At 52.6% G+C, this 18,980-nt stretch overlaps 1 protein-coding gene across 7 annotated transcripts in view; it reads left to right on the top strand.

Moving 5' to 3' along the window:
- The window catches only part of MPRIP (myosin phosphatase Rho interacting protein), a 152,892-nt gene that overhangs the window by 110,505 nt on the left and 23,407 nt on the right, over positions 1-18,980 (top strand). For 6 of the 7 annotated variants that reach the window (XM_064378207.1, XM_064378208.1, XM_064378205.1 and 3 more), the window contains 7 exons: positions 1,671-1,809; positions 2,594-2,707; positions 4,764-4,820; positions 6,059-6,127; positions 8,740-8,829; positions 12,774-12,883; positions 16,882-17,452. In XM_064378207.1, coding sequence (XP_064234277.1) covers positions 1,671-1,809; positions 2,594-2,707; positions 4,764-4,820; positions 6,059-6,127; positions 8,740-8,829; positions 12,774-12,883; positions 16,882-17,452 — 1,150 coding nt within the window. The remainder of the gene's footprint in view (positions 1-1,670; positions 1,810-2,593; positions 2,708-4,763; positions 4,821-6,058; positions 6,128-8,739; positions 8,830-12,773; positions 12,884-16,881; positions 17,453-18,980) is intronic. The other variant, XM_064378204.1, reaches the window with a different exon arrangement.

The raw sequence follows: 18,980 nt of genomic DNA, 5'->3' as shown, positions 1-18,980 counted from the left end.
TTGCGCGAGCCTGTGGTCTTACAGGATCCCCAGACCCCCATGCAAAGCAACTGTAGCAAGTGCCTTCCTTCTTCTGCAACTCCTCTCTCTGGATCCCCACTATACCATGGCATGCAACTCGCATGGAATTCAAGCCCAGCAGCCCCTCACTGCTTTCCTGGGGCTTTCTAGGCCCCAGTGCTGGGCAGAGGAGCCCTCATGCTGGAAGTGACGGCACTGAGGCCTGTTGGTGGGCCTTGAATCTCACCCAGATCGCACCACAATGGCTCAAGTATGGTGGATGCTCGGCCTGCACTTACCCAAGCTCTCCCTGGGTACCCAGGAATTCCAGCAGCTTCCTTAGCTTCCTGCTCTCACGATGCCACGGCCTCTCCTGCTCCCCTGTCCCAGCGCCTGCGTCCGCTGCCGGTTCTGGCAGGCTGGCCTGGCACAAGCTTCTTTCCTGAGAAAGATGCTTTGTGTGGAAGTGCAGGGAGAAAGTGGAGCCTGGGGCCCTCAGAGTCCAGCCCTGGGCCTCCTTGCTTGGTGGTGAAAACACCTTAGGCAGCTGGTTTTCAGGTTTCCCTCACCCTCCCTGAGAAGCAGCTGGCCTCTTGGGAGAGGTGGGGTCTCAGGATTTGATCTCGTTTTCTCTCTTCTTCCTTGTGGAGATAATTAGGCTTCCTGGCTTGGGAGCCCTTCACCCGCTTCCCCTCAGTTCTTATTCTCTTGTCCAGAGCAACAGTGACGCCCTCTCTGCCAGGTAACTTAGGTGTCCCTGGGAGAACAGGCCCCAGCCCCGTGAGAAGGGGGCCACCCTCCTGACACAGTGATGCCCAAGCCCCCCAGGTGAGCAGTCCCCGTGAGCTGAGCCTCAGCTGGCATGTCCCCCACGTCTGACCCCACCAGGGTGACTCCTTGCCACTGGTGGACAATCATGGTCTCTCTCCTTCTTCAGTGATTACCTTGGGTTTTTGCTTCTTTAATTCTTTGGGTAATTTTGGTTCACCATTATTTGATTTGAAAAAGCAGTGCTTTTCCGTGTATTCATTTCCCAGCCTTGTTTTCTTTCAGGTCTTGCCTCTGCGCTCTCCTGCTGTGCCGCTGGGTGGCGCTGCACCTCCTCCACCCGCTTCGCCCCATCTCAGCTCCGTCTCCGGCAGTAGACAGCCTGAGGAGGCCACCAGCCCTCTCACATGAAATCAGCCTGCTTTGTTTTTGTTTTAATTTGGTCTTTGATTCCTTTTACTGTTGGCAGAAACAATGTTAATTCCAGGGCCTCTTTCTTGCTAAATTTTGGGGTGGGGGCTGCACTGTGATCCATGAGGAATGCAATGAGAATGGAGGCCGCCCTCCGAGGTGGTGGTTGCCTGCCTTTTGATCATGTCTGTGGCTCAGGAGAGGCTGCTGGGTGCCAAGCTGTGTGAATGCTGAGTGGGTCAACACCACAGAGCCTGTGGGGCCTCCAGCGTGAGGGCAGAGAGCAGGGGCGAGCACAGGCCTGGTGGGAGGGAGGGCCATGGAGGGATGCAGGCGGAGCTCAGGTTGGCTGAGCACATGTGTAGACAACCTCTATGCTGTGCAAACCTCAGGGAAATCAGGCCCAGGCCAGGCCAGGCATGGGAGGAGTCAGCTATAGGAGCCTCTTCTCACCTTACTGCCACCTCAGGGCCTTGTGTCCTCTCTTGCAGGAGGTCCCAGGTGATTGAAAAGTTTGAGGCCTTGGACATTGAGAAGGCAGAGCACATGGAGACCAATGCAGTGGGGCTCTCGCCATCCAGCGACACGCGCCAGGGCCGCAGCGAGAAGAGAGCATTCCCTAGAAAGCGGGTGAGCTCCTGGGGGGCGGCTCGGGTTCGGATCAGCATGCACCCCATGTGCCAAGTCCCTTCCACACATGCCTAGGATGTGCTGCTGCCAGGCTTCTGCTCTCTGACCGCCTCCTCTGCATAGTGACCACCTCGTGTGCAGACCTGTCTCCTGTAGCTTCGTATCAGAGCCGTCTCTGTCTCTGCTAAAGGATATTCTCGCACGTTTTAGATCCCAAATTGAATTAGAGTCACTCTCTTCCTCTCCGAGGCAGCCCGGAAACAAGGCTCAGTGTCACACCTTCTTAACTCTTCCTTTCAGTACAGCTGCACCCCTCGTTTCTCCACTCAGCCCAAGGTAGACTCGGCTTCTGAAATCCTCCTGGGCACCTGCCTGCTGCTTTTGTGGCCGGCCAAGTCCAAGCTCATCTTCTCCTTGCTTCTCTCTTGTTCACAAGGTGCCTAGTGCCCACTGCCTGGCCCATAGCCTGCCACCTGCCACCACAGATCCCAGGTGTCTTCCTTCTGTGACCCAGAGAAGCTGGCGGATGGGGTGGGACCAGGAAAGTGATGGTGACCGGGTATCAAAAAAAAAAAAGAAAGACTGCTCTATCAATCAGGGCATTTCACGACGCGGGTCCTGTTGTGGCCCTGCTGCAGACTTGCTGTGGGGGCCTAGGCAAATCACTGCCACTCGCCAGGAGCAAGGGCCTGGTGGCCCTTGGAGGTGTGGACAGCACCAGCTCGTCCCTCACCTGCCCGTATTGCCCTGGGCTGCACTGACTGGTGGCTGCTCTCTGCCACAGGACTTCACCAACGAAGCCCCCCCAGCTCCTCTCCCAGACGCCTCGGCTTCCCCCCTGTCTCCACACCGAAGAGCCAAGTCACTGGACAGGAGGTCCACGGAGCCCTCCGTGACGGTGAGCCCAGGCGCTGTGTCCTCTGGAGGCCGTGCTCCTCTGCTTCTGGTCACTCTGAGGCGCTGTCTTGTTTCTGTCTATGCATCCACGCCAGCTGTTCCTCTGCACACAGGCCCTCGTGTCTGTGAGCACCCCACCCACCGACCCACAGGCCGTCAACCGCAGATTCTATGTTTCTTCCCTTTTCTGGTCCTAGCAGAACCAAGGGCTCCATGGCATCCTGTGCTCCGGGAGGAAGCCCTGCGGAGGAGGCCACCTCTGCCAGGCAGACTCCTGACTCCAGGAGGCAGGGCTGCAGCAGGGACCCTCTGCTCCTCTGGCTTTGGGCATTTGATTTTGTGGCACTTCAGAGTCAGGAGCTATGTCTTGCTGGAGCTTGTCTTCTTCGCTTCATGCTTCAAGTAGAAGAGCAGGCCTCGCCCTGGGTCCTCCAAAGTCCTCAGAGCTACGACAGCAGAGGTGCGGCAGGGAGTGGTCAGGGTATGGGAGCAAGGCCACCTCAGCATGCTGTCTTCAGCCTCCATGGGAGCCTGGAGCCTGCTCACTGCCTCTTGTCTCATCCTTGCTGCCTGCAAAGCAGCTCACCAAGGGTCCCTGGCCTGCCCCAGGGATTGGGGGCTGCCAACCACAGATTGATGTGTCATGTGGAGTGTGAGGAGGAGTAAGGTTTGGGTTTCTCCTTCAGTCTGGGTTTTGCTTCAAGTGACCTGAACAAAACCACTCGATTCTCTGTCAGCTTAGCTGGGAGCTCCTGTCCCCAGCAGCCAGCAGAGAGCACCAGTAGGGAGCCCACCTGCATAGGCCTCGCCATCAGGGGTTGGAATGCAGGTATGGCTTCAATGACACAACCACGATATGGACGTTAATAAGTTTTTGTTAAAGATCCACAGGCTAGGCAGGCTGTCAGAGGGGTCAGGTGGCAGGCCCACGCCTCAGGTCTTGTGCCACAATGGCAACTACAAGCATGTAGGAGAGGACCTCCCTATTTAAGGGTCGCTTGGCTTAGGGTATCCTAATTTCACAGTGTTGCTTTTGATTGGGTGCCTCAAATAACTCTGGCAGCAAGGAAGTTGCACAGCTTGGCAGGATGCTGGGATTGAAACAGGGCTCTGTAGAGGGACTTCTTATCTATCTGGGTCAGCCTTGGCCAGACCTAGGCAGCAGCCACCTGTGGTTCCTCCCTCACTCCTCAAAGAGACAGGGTTCTGAGCAGAGGCTCCCAGAACGCTCTGTCCTGGTAGTTGTCCTGACAATTCTTGCCTATTCTCACTTAGTTTCACTCCTTGGGATAATACAGAAAGACATCAAAGCTGGTTTCTGATGAGATGGCTGTAGAAAAGTGGAGAGCACCGGGGACCAGAGGTGGGGTGACCCGTGTCTCTGTGGGACCCAGCCAGGTGGGCTGCAGGTGGCATTGCTCTCTCAGGCTACTCTTCAGGTTCCAGGTGTGTCTGGGCAGCACAGGTGGAGGAAGGACAGAGCCCTGTGCCTGGGCGCTGCCCCACTGTCTGCTGTCCTGCTCCTTGACCTGTGGGGAATACAGGTCAAGCCTGCTTCTGGTGGAGAAATGGCCTGAGGGTCTCAGTGGGGCTGCAGCTGCTGCTTCCTCAAACCACACGTCTCTGTTTCCCAGGCTTCCTGTGGCTTCTGCAAGAACTTTTGAATCAATTCTTTCAGCCTTCCCTGCAGATGTTTCCCTTCAAGTAAAGTGCTCTGTGACTCTTCATCTGGGCTTGTTTTCTGCCCCCCAGATAGGTCCTGTGCTGTGAGCCTTGTACAGGCTGGAGCCCACACCGCTCACAGGCAATGAGACCATACCTTCTCCTGCCAGCCTGCCAAGCCCACCATCTCCTTCTTGAAGGTTGCGCGTGCCTATAGAAGGCGGGTTGTGGGCAGCACCCACCAGGGTGAGGGGGCTTTACAGGCTTGTCTGGCAGGTGGAGAAACCCCTTTCCTGGTACCCGCCTCATCTGGACAGAAATACCGGCCCCATCAAACACCTATAACACTATAGGATCTCCTCTGAGCTGTTTGTTTTTCTCCCTTTCTCCCTCAGCCCGACCTGCTGAATTTCAAGAAAGGCTGGCTGACTAAGCAGTATGAGGATGGCCAGGTGAGTGTGCAGGGTTGCCATAGCCCCTGGGGAGTGTCTTGGGGCAGGGTGAGGGTGAGCTGACCTCGTCCCCAGCCAGTCTGCGAGTGCTGGCTCCGTGCCTGCCTCCTGCATGCATGTCCCTTGTCTTACAGACCAGGGCTGTGGCTGAAATTCCCATCTGCCCCTAGAAGTGCAGGCACACAGCCTCCATTTCTGCAGTGGAGGGTGCTCTGGAGGGGCGCTCAGTCGGCCTGTCTGCTGATGGCAAGGGGTCTTGGCCTCAGGCCTTAGGGATGTCTTTTAACAGTAGCCCCCACCTGATGATCTTTCCTAAAAGTTCTTTAGGGGCCTGGCTTCCCCAGGGACAAAGAAAACCTCTGGCTCTGGGGTTGGCTTGTGTTTCCATGCAAGCTAGCCAAGTAGACGGTAGCCTAGCACTGCAGGACTCTCATGCGTGAGACCCCTCAGCTGCAGTGGCAGTGTTAGCCCTGGAAGGAGCAAACATGGTACATTCTTGCCATCAGACTCAAGCAGGAAGAGCCATCTGAGGCTGGACCTGCCAGCCCACCTTGACCCTGTGCCTTGGGCTGGAAGGCCAGGGCTCCCAAGGAGGCATGAAGAGGAGCCTGCTGGGTCCTTACCTAAGAGGCCCTGACGCCCAGCCCATCTGCACTCCCTTCCTGCTTCCTGAGCTGCTATGGCAAGACATCCTCTTTCTCTCTCCTCCATATCAAATGCCCTTGACCTGGCCTGAAGACTCAAGTTCCCCTCCTTACTGCTCACAGTGAAGACTTGGTCTCTAGCTGGTTAGTTACCCCTGCTGGTTAGTGGCCACATGGCCATGGCTTGCAGGCTGCCACCTGCAGGTGGAAATGCCATTTCACAGCCACCTTTCTGTTCCGATGGGCCCAGCCTGTTGTCTGCAGCCTCTCTAGTTATTGAGGACTGCACAGCCTGGCCACCAGCCATACCACTGGTCGTAGGGTCCACAGCCAAGGCCTGCTCAGCTGTCTGTGCTGCCTCTTCACTGGAGGTTTGCAGCTTAGCGAGCGTCCTGAGGACGTGAGTGCATGGCTGCCTGCGGGTCCCAGCACAGTCCCCTGTGTGCGGTCAAGGGAGGGAGTCAGCCTGTCCCCTGCTTTCCCTGTGCTCTGGGAGGGCCCCACAGGCTCTAGCTGGCTGCACATCGCCATGGAGTGGCAGGCATGCTGTATGGGAGTTGGTAGTCGAGTCTTTTTTCTTTTCTTCCCCTTCAGTGGAAGAAACACTGGTTTGTCCTGGCTGATCAAAGCCTGAGATACTACAGGGATTCAGTGGCTGAAGAGGTGAGTGTCTGGGCTTTGCCTCTGCTGTGGAGACAGCTGGAGGGGTCCAGGTGGCATCTGGGGCTGGGAGATCTGCTTCCCCTAGGCTAACGTCTCCATTTCTGAGGACAATGCCCTTCAGTGATGTTCCCTTGCCAAAGGTGTGTCCATATTGCCCTCTTAGGTTTCCCAGTCCCAACTTGGTGGGAAGGTGAGCACAAGACCAGCCTTTGTCCTTGTGACCATTTTCCTGGCTATGATGCCAGACTTCGTCAAGGCCCTGAATTAGGTGCCTACATGCAGTGGATCTGGGCAGCTTTTATTTTCTCTGTTCTTTGAAAAGCACTGAAATTTGAAAACTCAGGATAAACGGTTTTGTTTTTTCCACAAAGAGATTTCATGGTAAATGGAGTTGGAAGAATTTAGCTAAATCTTGTCGCCTTCCTTCTGGACCAGGACAAGATATGATAGATGAGCTTTGTTGGGCCCCTTGACAATCCTGATTCTGTGGTCAAAGAAAACTAGAAGGGACTTTTTTTTTTCACCTACAAATAAAATAACCTCTTCTAAACAGTTTGGCAAGCCTCTTCCGCCATTTCCCCAGTAGTTCTACTCCAGGAATCCCTCAGATATACTCCCACATACTCAGGTTAGTCATTCCCACACATTTGCAATAGCCGGAAGATTGGAAAGAGCCTAAATACCCATTGTTAAGAGCTAAAGTATGAAATACTCTGAGCCAGTCTTTTACAGACTAAAGGCGGTAGTGATAAAAAGTAGGGGTAGGAGAGTGTGGGCAGTGGGCCTCTGGTGGTGGTCAACGTTGGGGAAGTAAGGAGCCTATGTAAGTGTTTGGTTGTGTGTGCACAGAATAGCACTTCCAACTGTGGTCTGTAGACGTCTGGGGGTCCCAGAGGCCCTCTCAGGAGAGCAGTGATGGTTAAAATGATTTATAATATTAAGATGTCGTTGACCTTTTTTTTATGTGCGGCCATCTGCACTGATGGTGTAAAAGCAATGGGAGGCAAAGCCACTAGCACTTGGCACAGCCCCAGTTGTAGCAACAGGCTGGAACAGTGGTCACTGGATTCTTCACTGCCTTACATTTTAAATAATGGTTTTAAAGTAAATAAAGGTCCTTGAAGGACCAGTAGAAGTTATTAATTCTATGAAGTCTCAATCTTTAAATGGCCATCTTTTTAATATTCTGTGATTTGAAATGAGAAGCATCACCTAGCTACATGCTGGAGTATGCTGGCTTTCTCGTGGAAAGAACTCATGTGATTGAGTTGCCAGCTGAACTAGCAGTTTCTCTGTGGAGCACCATGTTTACTTGAAAAACAACTGATAGGCAAAACTGTCATCATTCATTTTGGGTGTTTGGCATATTTTTTCTGAAAATGAACCAAGTTAGCTCATTCCTCTAAGGAAAACAACTGACAGAGTTTGTTGCCAGTAATATAATTTGAGCTTCCAAGCAAAAATTAGAACTTGAGAAAATTTGTATTCACCATTACGAACTTCCCTGTACTTACATTCTTCTGATGCAATAGGTGGTGGTGTTAGCAAAGGTGATATTTTAATCTTGCATAATGAAATACGTAGACATTTGCTACATGTAGCTATGCATAACTTAATATTTCCCATAACTTAATATTGACCAATACCTAATGTTACAAAAGCATGCATGGGTTTTAACATAACACAGTACAAAGAGTTCATGATTTCAATACCACATGGTAGTTAACCTTTAAGAGCCTACTACTTATCAAAGAACAGCCACAAGTATCTGAAAAAGCTATTACAATACTGCCTTTATTGTCCAGGCGCAGTGGCTCACACCTGTAATCTCAGCACTTTGGAGGCTTGAGGCAGGCGGATCACCTGAGGTCAGGAGTTTGAGACCAGCCTAGCCAACATGATGAAACCCCGTCTCTACTAAAAATACAAAAATTAGCCAGGCATGGTGGTGGTCATCTGTAGTCCCAGCTACTCAGGAGACTGAGGGAAGAGAATAGCTTGAATCCAGGAGGCACAGGTTGCAGTGCGCCAAGATCATGTCACTGCACTCCAGCCTGAGCAACAGAACAAGACTCCATCTAAAAAAAAATTGCTTTCTTTATTCACCAGATTGAATGCAGAAACAAGAATCCAGCTGTCCTTTCTGGAGACAGATGTTAGATTTGCAAAAGTTAAAAGCAGTGTGACTCTTATCACACTGATTGTTTAATTAAATTTTATTTTAAAATGAAATGAGGTTATTTTTCTCAAATGAACAAATATATTTAAATTTTTCAGTTTTAATTTCTAACATGGTAAATATCATCAGTAGATGAAATCCACGTAACAGAAACTCTTCTAGGGTCCTTAGTTTTTAGGAGTGTGAAAGAATTTCAATAGCAGCATGTTTGAGGACCACCGGTGTGAACTATCTTTGGCCAGGTACAGGGACAAATGGTGGTGTGGTTGCACTCAGGGAGGGACGTGGGTCGTGCAGTGGTAGGATAGACGGTATCCTCACTTGTCAGTGTGTATACTATTAAAAATAAAGTCAATGCAGGAAATCGCTTATGGAAATTAGGCATTGATTCTACTTCCTAAAAATCTCAAGACCCTTTCATTTCTCTCTGCAGGCAGCCGACTTGGATGGGGAAATTGACTTGTCTACATGTTACAATGTCACAGAGTATCCAGTTCAGAGAAACTATGGCTTCCAGATACATGTGAGCCCAGGGATGGAAGTGGGGCCACAGGCTTGACAGGCAGGGACACATGTCGGAGAGCCTGATGTCTCGCCTAGGGGCACTTCTGGGCAGGCCTGATGCAGCATGTGTGGTCAGCACTTAGTCTTTCCCACTAGCCTTGACACCTCTGTCCTGTGACACCTGACCCTCTTCCCCAGTTCATGATCTGAACAATACATTAGACATTAGTATCTTTTTTCTGAAGACTGCTGAAAAGATTTTTGTTTCTGAAGATTCTTTTCTTTTGTTTTTTGTAATGCTGGAGTTGGGGCAGTTGGGAGGTTGTGGGGTATGGGGAATAAGAATGAAAGTGTTAGTCAGTTATTTACATCTGTTTATTACTCACTTATTCATGTGTTTGTTCATTCATTTACTTAAAGTCTATTTTTTCCCAAAATCTTGTGAGGTACTCAGATGAGCAAGGCATTGCTTTGTTCTTTAAATAGAAAAAAAATCTTATTGGTAGGACAGAATGGTTCTTATTGGCTGTTTCTTCAAAACTATGTGGATCAAAGGCTGGCTGCAGTCAGCCAGACTCCAGGTTAAGGGCACAGTCCTCCATATTGCCACATCTGCCCCACTTCTTCCCCCGCCACCCCCCCCCCAAGACAGGGTCTCGCTCTGCTGCCCAGGCTGGAGTGTAGTGGCACAATCATGGCTCACTGCAGCCTTGAAATCGTAGACTCAAGTGATCCTCCTACCTCAGCCTCCAGAGTAGGTGGGACTATAGGTGCATACCACCATGCCCAGCTAATTATTATTATTTTTTTTAGGGAGACAGGGTTTCACCATGTTCCCAGGCTAGTTTTGAACCCCTGGGCTCCAGCAATCCACTTGCTTCGCCTTTCCAAAGTGCTGGGATTATAGGCATGAACCGCTATGCCCAGCCCTGTCCCCACTCTGACACCAATTGCAAGTACAAAACCACCTTCAGGTTTGAGAATTCACTAGAATGACACAGAATTCAGGAAAGTACTGTCTTTACAATGAGTTTTATTATAGACAAAGTATACGAGCCACAACCAGCCGAAGGAGAGCCATGTGGAGTGGAATCTGGGACTAGGGGAATCACAAATGCCAAAGTTTCTGCATCCTTGGGGACATGGTGCCCTCTTAGCCCTGATGCAGGGCAGTGCGCAGAGCATCTCCAGGAAGCCCACTTGAGCCCCAGTGTTGAGCTTTAGGAGACTCTGTAGCTGCTGTGGTTGACAGAGTTGTTCTCACTGTTGAACTCCACCTGTAGCCCTTCCTATCGTGGTCGGCTGCTTTCACATGGCCCAAATCCCAACCCTCTAATGGCTTTCCTCTAATTTCCTGCTTCTACAGGCCAGCCTCCACCCTGAGTTGGCTTGTCAGGATGGAGTGTCAGGTGGGGTCCCAGGGGACCACCATGAATAACAAAGACTCTAGTCATCCAGGAAATTCCAAGGTTTGGAAGTTACCTCCCACGAACCAGGACAGAGGCCAGGCCTCTCTTTGGGTAAAGTTAGTTCATCACTCGCAAGGGCTTTAAGAATAGGTGGAGAGTGTGGTGGATCAAGAGCTGCCACCATGGGCTTGGGCCCTGGCTCTGGGACTTGGTTTCTCACACAAGGCTAGACTCTGATGGACTCACCTGTAGCAGAGTCTTACCTTAAAATTTTGGGACCCAGAAGCTCAATTGTATTGCTATGTTGAGAGTTGATCCTCTATTTGGTGCTGACTCAAATTGACCCAACTTAGAGAAGACTGAAGTATAGACCCGAAGGCCAGTGTGTTCATTTACTAGGAAAATCCTGGCCGCCAGCCCACTGGGCTGCTGGCAGTGGTTTCCTGTGTGCAGGCGTCAGTGAGAGGAGCTGAGTCACAGTTGGAGGCTGCACTTACAGCGTGGCACTAGGGCCGGGCATGAACTGTCTGCTCTTAGCGGCCTGCACTGTCAAAGTTTCGAGGCCCTTCTGCGAGCACAGTGCCCAGTGAGCCTCCTCTCCTGCCATCCACCTCCCATCTTCATGAGCAGCTTTCTCCCGGCAGGGCACACCTAAAATCTGAGAACTTGCCCCACTCTCCTAGTGACAAATGAGGGCATTAGCCATTCTTACCCACTGATCAACCCCTCCTCACTTCACCCTGGTAGGGCTTACTTACCCTGATGACTTTCTGTGAACTCCAAGTACTGAGAGTTTTAAGGAATGAGGAGGTGTTTCCAGAGTGAAGACTTCCTGGAGGAGGATCCCTCGAGGCTCAGCAGGAAGGCTGAGTGTGAAAGTATATCCCAGACTGGATTCCAGACCTGGTGGCACAGAGAGCACAGAGCCAGTCTGGGACCAGAGTGCCAGGTCAAAGGTCAGGTTGGGGCTGGTCTTCAGTGCTTTTGGAGAGCACAGAAAGGGGAAGACGCCAGTCAATTGTGTGTTCATGATACATGACTGGCAGGACGTGCAGGTTGGTTAGAAAGGAGCCAGGCAGGCTGGCATGGTGAGGCTGGGCAAGAAAGGAAGGAGTGGCATCCGGGAGGAAGAGGTGAGGACAGGACCAGGACCCAGAGCATGGCAAGGCCCCGCCCAGAAGCCAGCAGAAGCATGAGGATCCCCTGAAATTCTGGCAGTGATTCATTTGAGGCATGATGGGCTCTCAGAGAACATTAGGCAGCTGCTGGGAAAGAAAATTCAGCTGGAGAAAAGGGCTCTATGTGGAGCTCTGAGGCCAGACTCCAACAACGCCCACACCTGGGGGTGGAGAAGGTGGGGCTTCCACCTCAGCTCATGAGGACATGAGAACTGATAGAGGACCAAGCTGGGCAGTGGCAGTGTCTTGATCGGGCATCTGGAGGGGCACGTCAGGTCCCAGCTGTGTTTTGTGGCATGTCAGGCCGGCACATGATCTGTTTTGGCCCCCAGCCAGGCTAGTAGCAGCCATCTGACAACTGTCCCCGTGAGTGTATCCTGCCATCAGCTTCCCTGCTGACCTGGCTGCTGAGTCTGCTTGTGAGCAGCTCTCAGTTCAGGGCTGCAGCCCTCACTTCTGTTGGACAGGCGCCTGTAGGTTCAGTAGCTGGCCTCCAGCTCCATGCAGGCCACTTGACGGCCCTCCCCTTTCCGAAGGTACCCAGGCAGGGCTGCTCAGGGGTCCAGTGGTCATGTCATAGAGCCATATGCTCTTTGCTTCTTTGTCCTACCTGCTGCCCCATCCCCACCCAGAACAGTCTCTCCCACCCCACTGCCTTGGGCAAGTACCTAGGGCAAGCCCTAGACTCTGCCTCATCCAAGCAGGAGTCCAGGGCTTGTCCTAGGCGCTCCCCAACCCAGCCAGCCAGGCACTGTGCCTACCCGCTTTGTTACTTCTGAGCTGCCCCGTTCTCTGCCATCACCTTAATTCTCATCACTTGGACAGCTGCAGTAACCAACCAGCAGGTTTTCCTGCCTTTTCTCAGTGCCACCAAGACCCTGATACCCCTTGTTCTTGACCACTCCCCGGGCCCTATCATGCCATGTGCCTGTGTGGGTGCAGACTGCAGGCACCACTTCCCCCACCCAAGACACATGCCCTTCCCCATTCCCCACCTCCACCCATGCTCAGCACATGCTGATTCTGCCCTTCCCCCAAGGCTGGGAACTCCTTAAAGAGAGGGGCCTAGTGTCCTCTGTCTGAACTGGGAAGGATGATGGTGCATAGTGGGTGCTCAGTAACTGCGAGCTGACCTTACTGAGAGAAGATACCGGATTTACCATTGCCACAGATATCCCTGCCACAGCTTTGTTTCCTGCTTACCAGCTCCCTCTTGTCCCAGTAGTGGGCACGTGTGGAACTCCTAGAAGGGTCAGTCAGCCACAGCCTTTCTCCCTGTGGGACTTTGTACCCAATGCAGGGAGCTCCTTTGGAGGTAGAGGGTAGCAGGCACCCCAGGGAACAGTCACTGAAAGTGCCTCATCTTTCCCATGTAGACAAAGGAGGGCGAGTTCACCCTATCGGCCATGACGTCCGGGATCCGGCGGAACTGGATCCAGACCATCATGAAGCATGTGCACCCGACCACCGCCCCGGATGTGACCAGGTAGGATGGTGAAGATACCAGGGAGCCCCTCGTGCCTCCTGTGGGCACCACTCCCACCAGGGCAGTATCAGACTCGAGTCTGAAGTCTGAGGCCTGAGCCCAGCGCATCCCAGTCAGCTGCTCTTTCCCTTCTGTGTCCCTCTGTTGCTCAGGTTCCTGTCCCGAGCACATCAGAACAAACATTTCTGGTTCTTTTCCTCTTTTAAGCCTGGGTGATTTTATCTTGCAGGTAGCGTGTGTGCTGGTCATTAGAACTAGGCTTTGGTAGAGAATAATCTGTGTCAGCAGGCACCTGGCCAGGCGAGCCCTACCCCTGCAGTCAGTGCTCAGGCCTTGTGCGCTGCTGGTGTGAGGGTAGGCCCATGTGCAGCATCCATAGACCACCCAGTGCTTCTTTGTCTTGTCTTGGTCTTCTTTTCACCTCACTCCTATGTCTGTTTGATTTCTGTGCAGCCAAGTTGAAAAAACCATCCTCTCCTATGTTAGCATTCTGTGATTCCTGTGCCTCAGATTTTGCTTTGGGCTTTCTTCCACCGGCCCTGAAAGTTAAAAACCTAGTTGTCATTTTAAAAGAAAGTGGAGAATCAGAAGACTCAGACACATCCAAAAAAATAAATAAATAAATAAATAAATAAATAAAAAGAGAGGATTCCAGTGTGAGAGCTAGTCCTATGAGGGCCAGACCTCAGCTTTACCCACCTCAGGGCTTCAGAGCCTCCACACATCTAAGCACCTCTGGTGCTATTTCTCATGTCATGTGATGTAGATTACACCATGAATGTGTTTCTTGTGCTGTGGGTTAGGCTGCTTGGGTGTGGTGATGTCTCAACAGGGGCTGTCCATGGGACCCTTGATCTAAAGGTGCATTCTTTTTTTGAGAGAGAGAGTCTTGTTCTGTCCCCCAGGCTGGAGTGCAGTGGCGCAATCTCAGCTCACTGCAACCTCCATGTCCTAGGTTCAAGCAATTCTGCCTCAGCCTCCCGAGTAACTGGGATTACAGGTGCCTGCCACCATGCCCGGCTAATTTTTGAATTTTTTAGTAGAGACAGGATTTCACCATGTTGGCCAGGCTGGTCAAACTCCTGAACTTGTGATCTGCCCGCCTTGGCCTCCCAAAGTCCTAGGATTACAAGTGTGAGCCACCATGCTCAGCCTAAAGGCACATTCTTTATCCAAACCTTTGCCTCCTTTCTGCTGACTCCACACCTCTTTGCTTAAGAAGGAAAGAACACCTAAATTGATTATTTTCTTTTTAGCCCTCTTTTCTGTGTCTTATCATTTATTCATGACACTGTCTAGTAAGGCCAAGAGGCTGTGGCCAGGATAGGTTGCCCTCTGTCTCTCAGGATCCTGTGCAGAGAGCTGCCTTGTTGGTTAGTGGCAAGTCGTCTGCGTGCACAGCTGGTGGGAGGCACCCAGAGCTGCAGCAGGCTCTCCCGCCCTCCAGGGGCCGCATCCTGTGGTGGCCTCAGCCACTGCCTCCGTGACTCTCCCATCAAGAGCAGACACTCAAGCTTGATGAGCTAAGCACTCTTTTCCAAGCACCTTTAGGAAGCCCCCAGAGCAAAGTGAGAAAGGCCCCAGTTCTCTGCCCAGGCGGTTGGCAGCAGGCAGAGCTTATTGCAGGGGTCCAGGAGGGGTAGTGGTGGGCAGTTCATAGGGCTGGCGGGCCTGAGGTCCTCTCCTGCCCCTCTTCCCAGCCAGGCCGGGGCTCAGTGCTGTGGATCAGAAATCCTGGCTGGAAGAAGTCAGCTTTGGGATGTCCCAGGGCAGGTGTCAGGAATGTACCTGTGCACATGCATGTGCCTGCACATGGCTCAGGAGAGGTGCCTCCACACTTGAGTGCCTGCTTCCCTGCATGTAGGGGCTTTGGGCCCAGTGGTATGACAGAGGAGACTAGGGGTTTTACTTTCATATGAAAGTTCACCTGGCAGTTGGCCTCCTGACTAGAATTACTTCATAATCTACCGTGTCTACGTAGTCTAGTAGAGTGCTTACTCTCCACCAGTTTGTTTTCAGCATTTATTCTTCCTCTTTATAGGCTTTTATTATTTGAGGAAAAATGTGAGGTGTTTTTTTTTTTTAGTGCTGCCAGGAAAATTCCCAAGGAGCCATGAAAACAGAAATCGCAGTCTCAGAAGCTGCTGTCCTCATCCTGCTCTCGTCAGTGTCTCGAAGTCTGGGGTGGGGAAGTTGCAGGGTGCTTCCCGCCTTTGGGGCTGGAGAAGCTTGTGGGGAAGTTTCTTCCGGGGAGCACGGCCAGTTCTGGTGTGGCTGTGGCTGCTGTCAGGGCCCGGCTGGGGGCCTCCGTGTATACCTGCCGTGTGTGTCATCCTGACTCTCGCCATGGTCAAGAGCCTGAGCTCTTAGTTCAGTGACATCACAAGATCTGCCCTATGTCATTTTCATCCAGATGTTAGCATGCTCTTACAGTGGGCACCGGCAGATCCTGCTGCTCTGAAGCACTTTGCCTCTCACTTGATCGCTGCCTAGACAGCAATCTAGTGAGGTGGTGACAGCAGCCATCTTCTCTTTTCCTTGGGTCTCTCTTTAAAGGCTTCTTTCCCTTTGGCCCTGATTGAAACACATGTGCTCCCTGGAACTCTTCCTTGGGCCCCCACTGTCCCCAGGTGGGCTTGCAACTGCCTTCTGATGGCCTAGGCAAGACTAGGGGCCACTCAATCAGCCTCAGGCCAACTGGCAGTCTCTGAGGCCTATCCCCAGAGCCCATAAACCTCTACCTCAAACACTCTCAGCCTCTTTGCCAAATTGCCATCGGTAATGACCCTGTCCCTCCCCTGCTCCAGACTAGGCCTCCCCAGGAATCTCTGCTTCTGGCAGATGGAGAATAGGCATGGATTCCTCATGCAGACCTGGCTTAACTCCACTGACTGCAGAGTAGGTAGAAGCACCAATAAGCATAACCTGCACAGCTTGATTCCCTTTCCTGACTGCCACTTGCCTCCTCAAGGTGGCTGGTCACCCAGTGTCCTTCTACCCTTCTGCCTTCCCCTCCCAGCCCCTGACTACTGCATCGTGTGAGCTCATGGCCACCTGGGCCTCCTGTCTCCTGTACCCATAGGAGGTCCCAGCCTTTCATACTCATCCATCTGTCATACCAGCAGCTGGATTGGGCTTTTAAAATATAGATCTGGGCTGGGAGCAGTGGTTCATGCCTGTAATCCCAGCACTTTGGGAGGCCGAGGCAGGCGGATCACCTGAGGTCGGGTTCGAGACCAGCCTGATTAACATGAGAAACCCCATCTCTACTAAAAATACATTATCCAGGCATGGTGGTACATGCCTGTAATCCCAGCTACTCGGGAGGCTGAGGCAGGAGAATCGCTTGAACCCGTGAGGCTGAGGTTGTGGTGAGCAAGATCATGCCATCACACTCCAGCCTGGGCAACAAGAGCAAAACTCTGTCTCAAAAAAAAAATAAATAAATAAGCCCTTCTAGAGAAGGTTTGGTTTTTCCTCATTCTTTCACCACAGTCCAGTCCAGGGGTGCACAGAGGCCAGGCCTCGGACCAGGCAGGTACAGTGGCTGTGCCCAGGTACAGCCTGATGCATTTCTTGACCCTGAACAAGGGAGGGCTGGCCATCCTGCCTGTGAGGCTGTGGGAGTCCTGGGACTCCCCTGGCTCCATACCCTGGCAGCGGGGCCACCACAGTGATACCCTCACAGCATCTCTTTGGTCAAGGGACCCTCCTAGTGTCATCATTTGGGAAACCTCAGCCTTCTGAGGCTCTTTTTCTATCCCTCCCCTGCCCTCTCCTCCTCTCCCCTCTCCTCCCCCTCAGAACCAGTTTGGGAAGGGACGTGGGGTAAAGACAGAGTATTCCTGTCCTCCCTGCACTTAGGAAGCTGGGATTGGGATAGAAAAAGGATGTGGTGCCTGCAGGAGCTGGGTCATAGCTCAGCGTTGCCAGCTTCTACCTGGCAGGCCATACCAGAGCCGCCCCTTACAGGCTGTGTCCATCCTCCTGCACCACAGCTCATTGCCAGAGGAAAAAAACAAGAGCAGCTCCTCTTTTGAGACATGCCCAAGGCCGAGTGAGAAGCAAGAGGCAGAGCCGGGGGAGCCTGACCCTGAGCAGAAGAGGAGCCGTGCACGGGAGCGGAGACGAGAGGGCCGCTCCAAGACCTTTGACTGGGCTGAGTTCCGCCCCATCCAGCAGGCCCTGGCTCAGGAGCGGGTGGGTGACATGGGGCCTCCTGACACCCATGAGCCCCTGCGCCCTGAGGCAGAGCCTGGGGAGCTGGAGCGAGAGCGTGCACGGAGGCGGGAGGAGCGCCGCAAGCGCTTCGGGATGCTGGACACCACAGACGGGCCGGGCACTGAAGATACAGCCCTGCGCATGGAGGTGGACCGGAGCCCAGGGCTACCTGTGAGCGACCTCAAAACACATAACGTCCACGTGGAGATAGAGCAGCGGTGGCATCAGGTGGAGACCACGCCTCTCCGGGAAGAGAAGCAGGTGCCCATCGCCCCCGTGCACCTGTCTTCTGAAGATGGAGGTGACCGGCTCTCCACACACGAGCTGACCTCTCTGCTGGAGAAGGAGGTAATAGCCTGGGGCTGGAGCCTCCCCCTGCCCCAGCAGCCTTTCCAGAATATCAGCTGTACCCACCTGTGGCCTGAAGAGTTCATCTACATAGCCCTGCCCCTCAAGAGATTTGCAGACCTAGGGGAGACAAACACACAGATCACTTCTCATAGTTGAGGCAGACCTGAGAGCTAAGGGAGCGTACCAGTGCGTACAGGGCAGGGAGGGGGCCTTCCAGGCACAGAGGAATTTATCCTGCGGTCCGGGCCACTGCCCTTGAGAGGCAAGCCACTTTACAGGGCCCAGATGGTTTCCTCACTGTGCCTCCCGATGGCAGGAGGGGAGTGAGCAGGGCCAGGTATGCTTTTGCACTAGGCAGCCCTGGCCTGGATAGATCAAAGCTGGAGGCAGAGACCAGCCCTAGTGGCTTGGGGCAGCTGATCAGAGCTGAAGCCAGGGGCATGCAGCAGGAGACAACAGCCAGGTCTCAGGTCGTGAGGATGTGAAACAGAAGGCAGTGGGTAGGCCATGGATGAAGGCTGCCCTGTGACTGTCATTCCTCCATGAGGCCCTTAGTGCACCTGGGTACAAAGATGAACAAGCCAGCCCCCGATGCATAGCGTAAGATGTTCTTTCATGGAAATGTATCCAGAAATCCAGTCTGTAGAACTTCAGCAATGGATTTACATGTCTGGTCGGGGAATCTTGTAACCAGGTAGGCATAGCGTTATGGTTTTTGTAGAACTCCCTGTTTCACTCTCCATCTGGGGACAGTTTTCAGCATTGTTTCAAATATGTTCTTTTACGTAAGTAGCTTGTTAAAGATTTGCCACTTAGGTCTGCCTCACGCTTCATATCTTTTTTTGTATTTTATTAAGTGTGTGAGGCTGAGTTAAGACCAGCACTAACACTTGTACTTTTTCATTTTCCTTGTCCATTAACAAATAATAAAGGCAAGATGAAATAAAATAACAGTTGAAACTCAATTACTTCAAGCTACCAAAATGGGCCAGCCAGCAGGAGACACACTGACTCAACAATCTGGGGGGTCAGTCTTCACTGTTTAAAAGTCAGGGGCTGGCTGGGCACAGTGGCTCACACCTGTAATCCTAGCACTTTGGGAGGCCGAGGCGGGCAGATCTTGTGGTCAAGGATCAAGACCATTCTGGCCAACATGGTGAAACCCCATCTCCACTAAAAATACAAAAATTAGCCGGGCATGGTGGTATGTGCTTATAATTCCAGCTACTCAGGAGGCTGAGGCAGGAGAGTCGCTTGAACCCAAGAGGCAGAGGTTGCAGTAAGCTAAGATCGCACCACTGCACTCCAGCTGGCAACAGAGCAAGACTCTATCTCAAAAGAAAGTAAAATTTAAAAATTAAAGTCAGGAGTCTCCCCGCCTCTCACAGTATAGCCTGGTAGCACCCTGGGCTTCACTGACCTGACTGCCCACTACACACACAGCTCCACTCAGCATGAGCCGTGGGAGCAGGATGGGTAACCTGCACACGACCAGACATCAGGAGGCACCTGGGAAGTGTGTGGG

This window comes from Aotus nancymaae, unplaced genomic scaffold, assembly GCF_030222135.1.
Source record: "Aotus nancymaae isolate 86718 unplaced genomic scaffold, 86718_ANA_hifiasm-v0.15.2.pri h1tg000018l, whole genome shotgun sequence".
Lineage (NCBI taxonomy): Eukaryota > Metazoa > Chordata > Mammalia > Primates > Aotidae > Aotus > Aotus nancymaae.
This window is presented reverse-complemented; position numbering and strand designations above follow the sequence as displayed.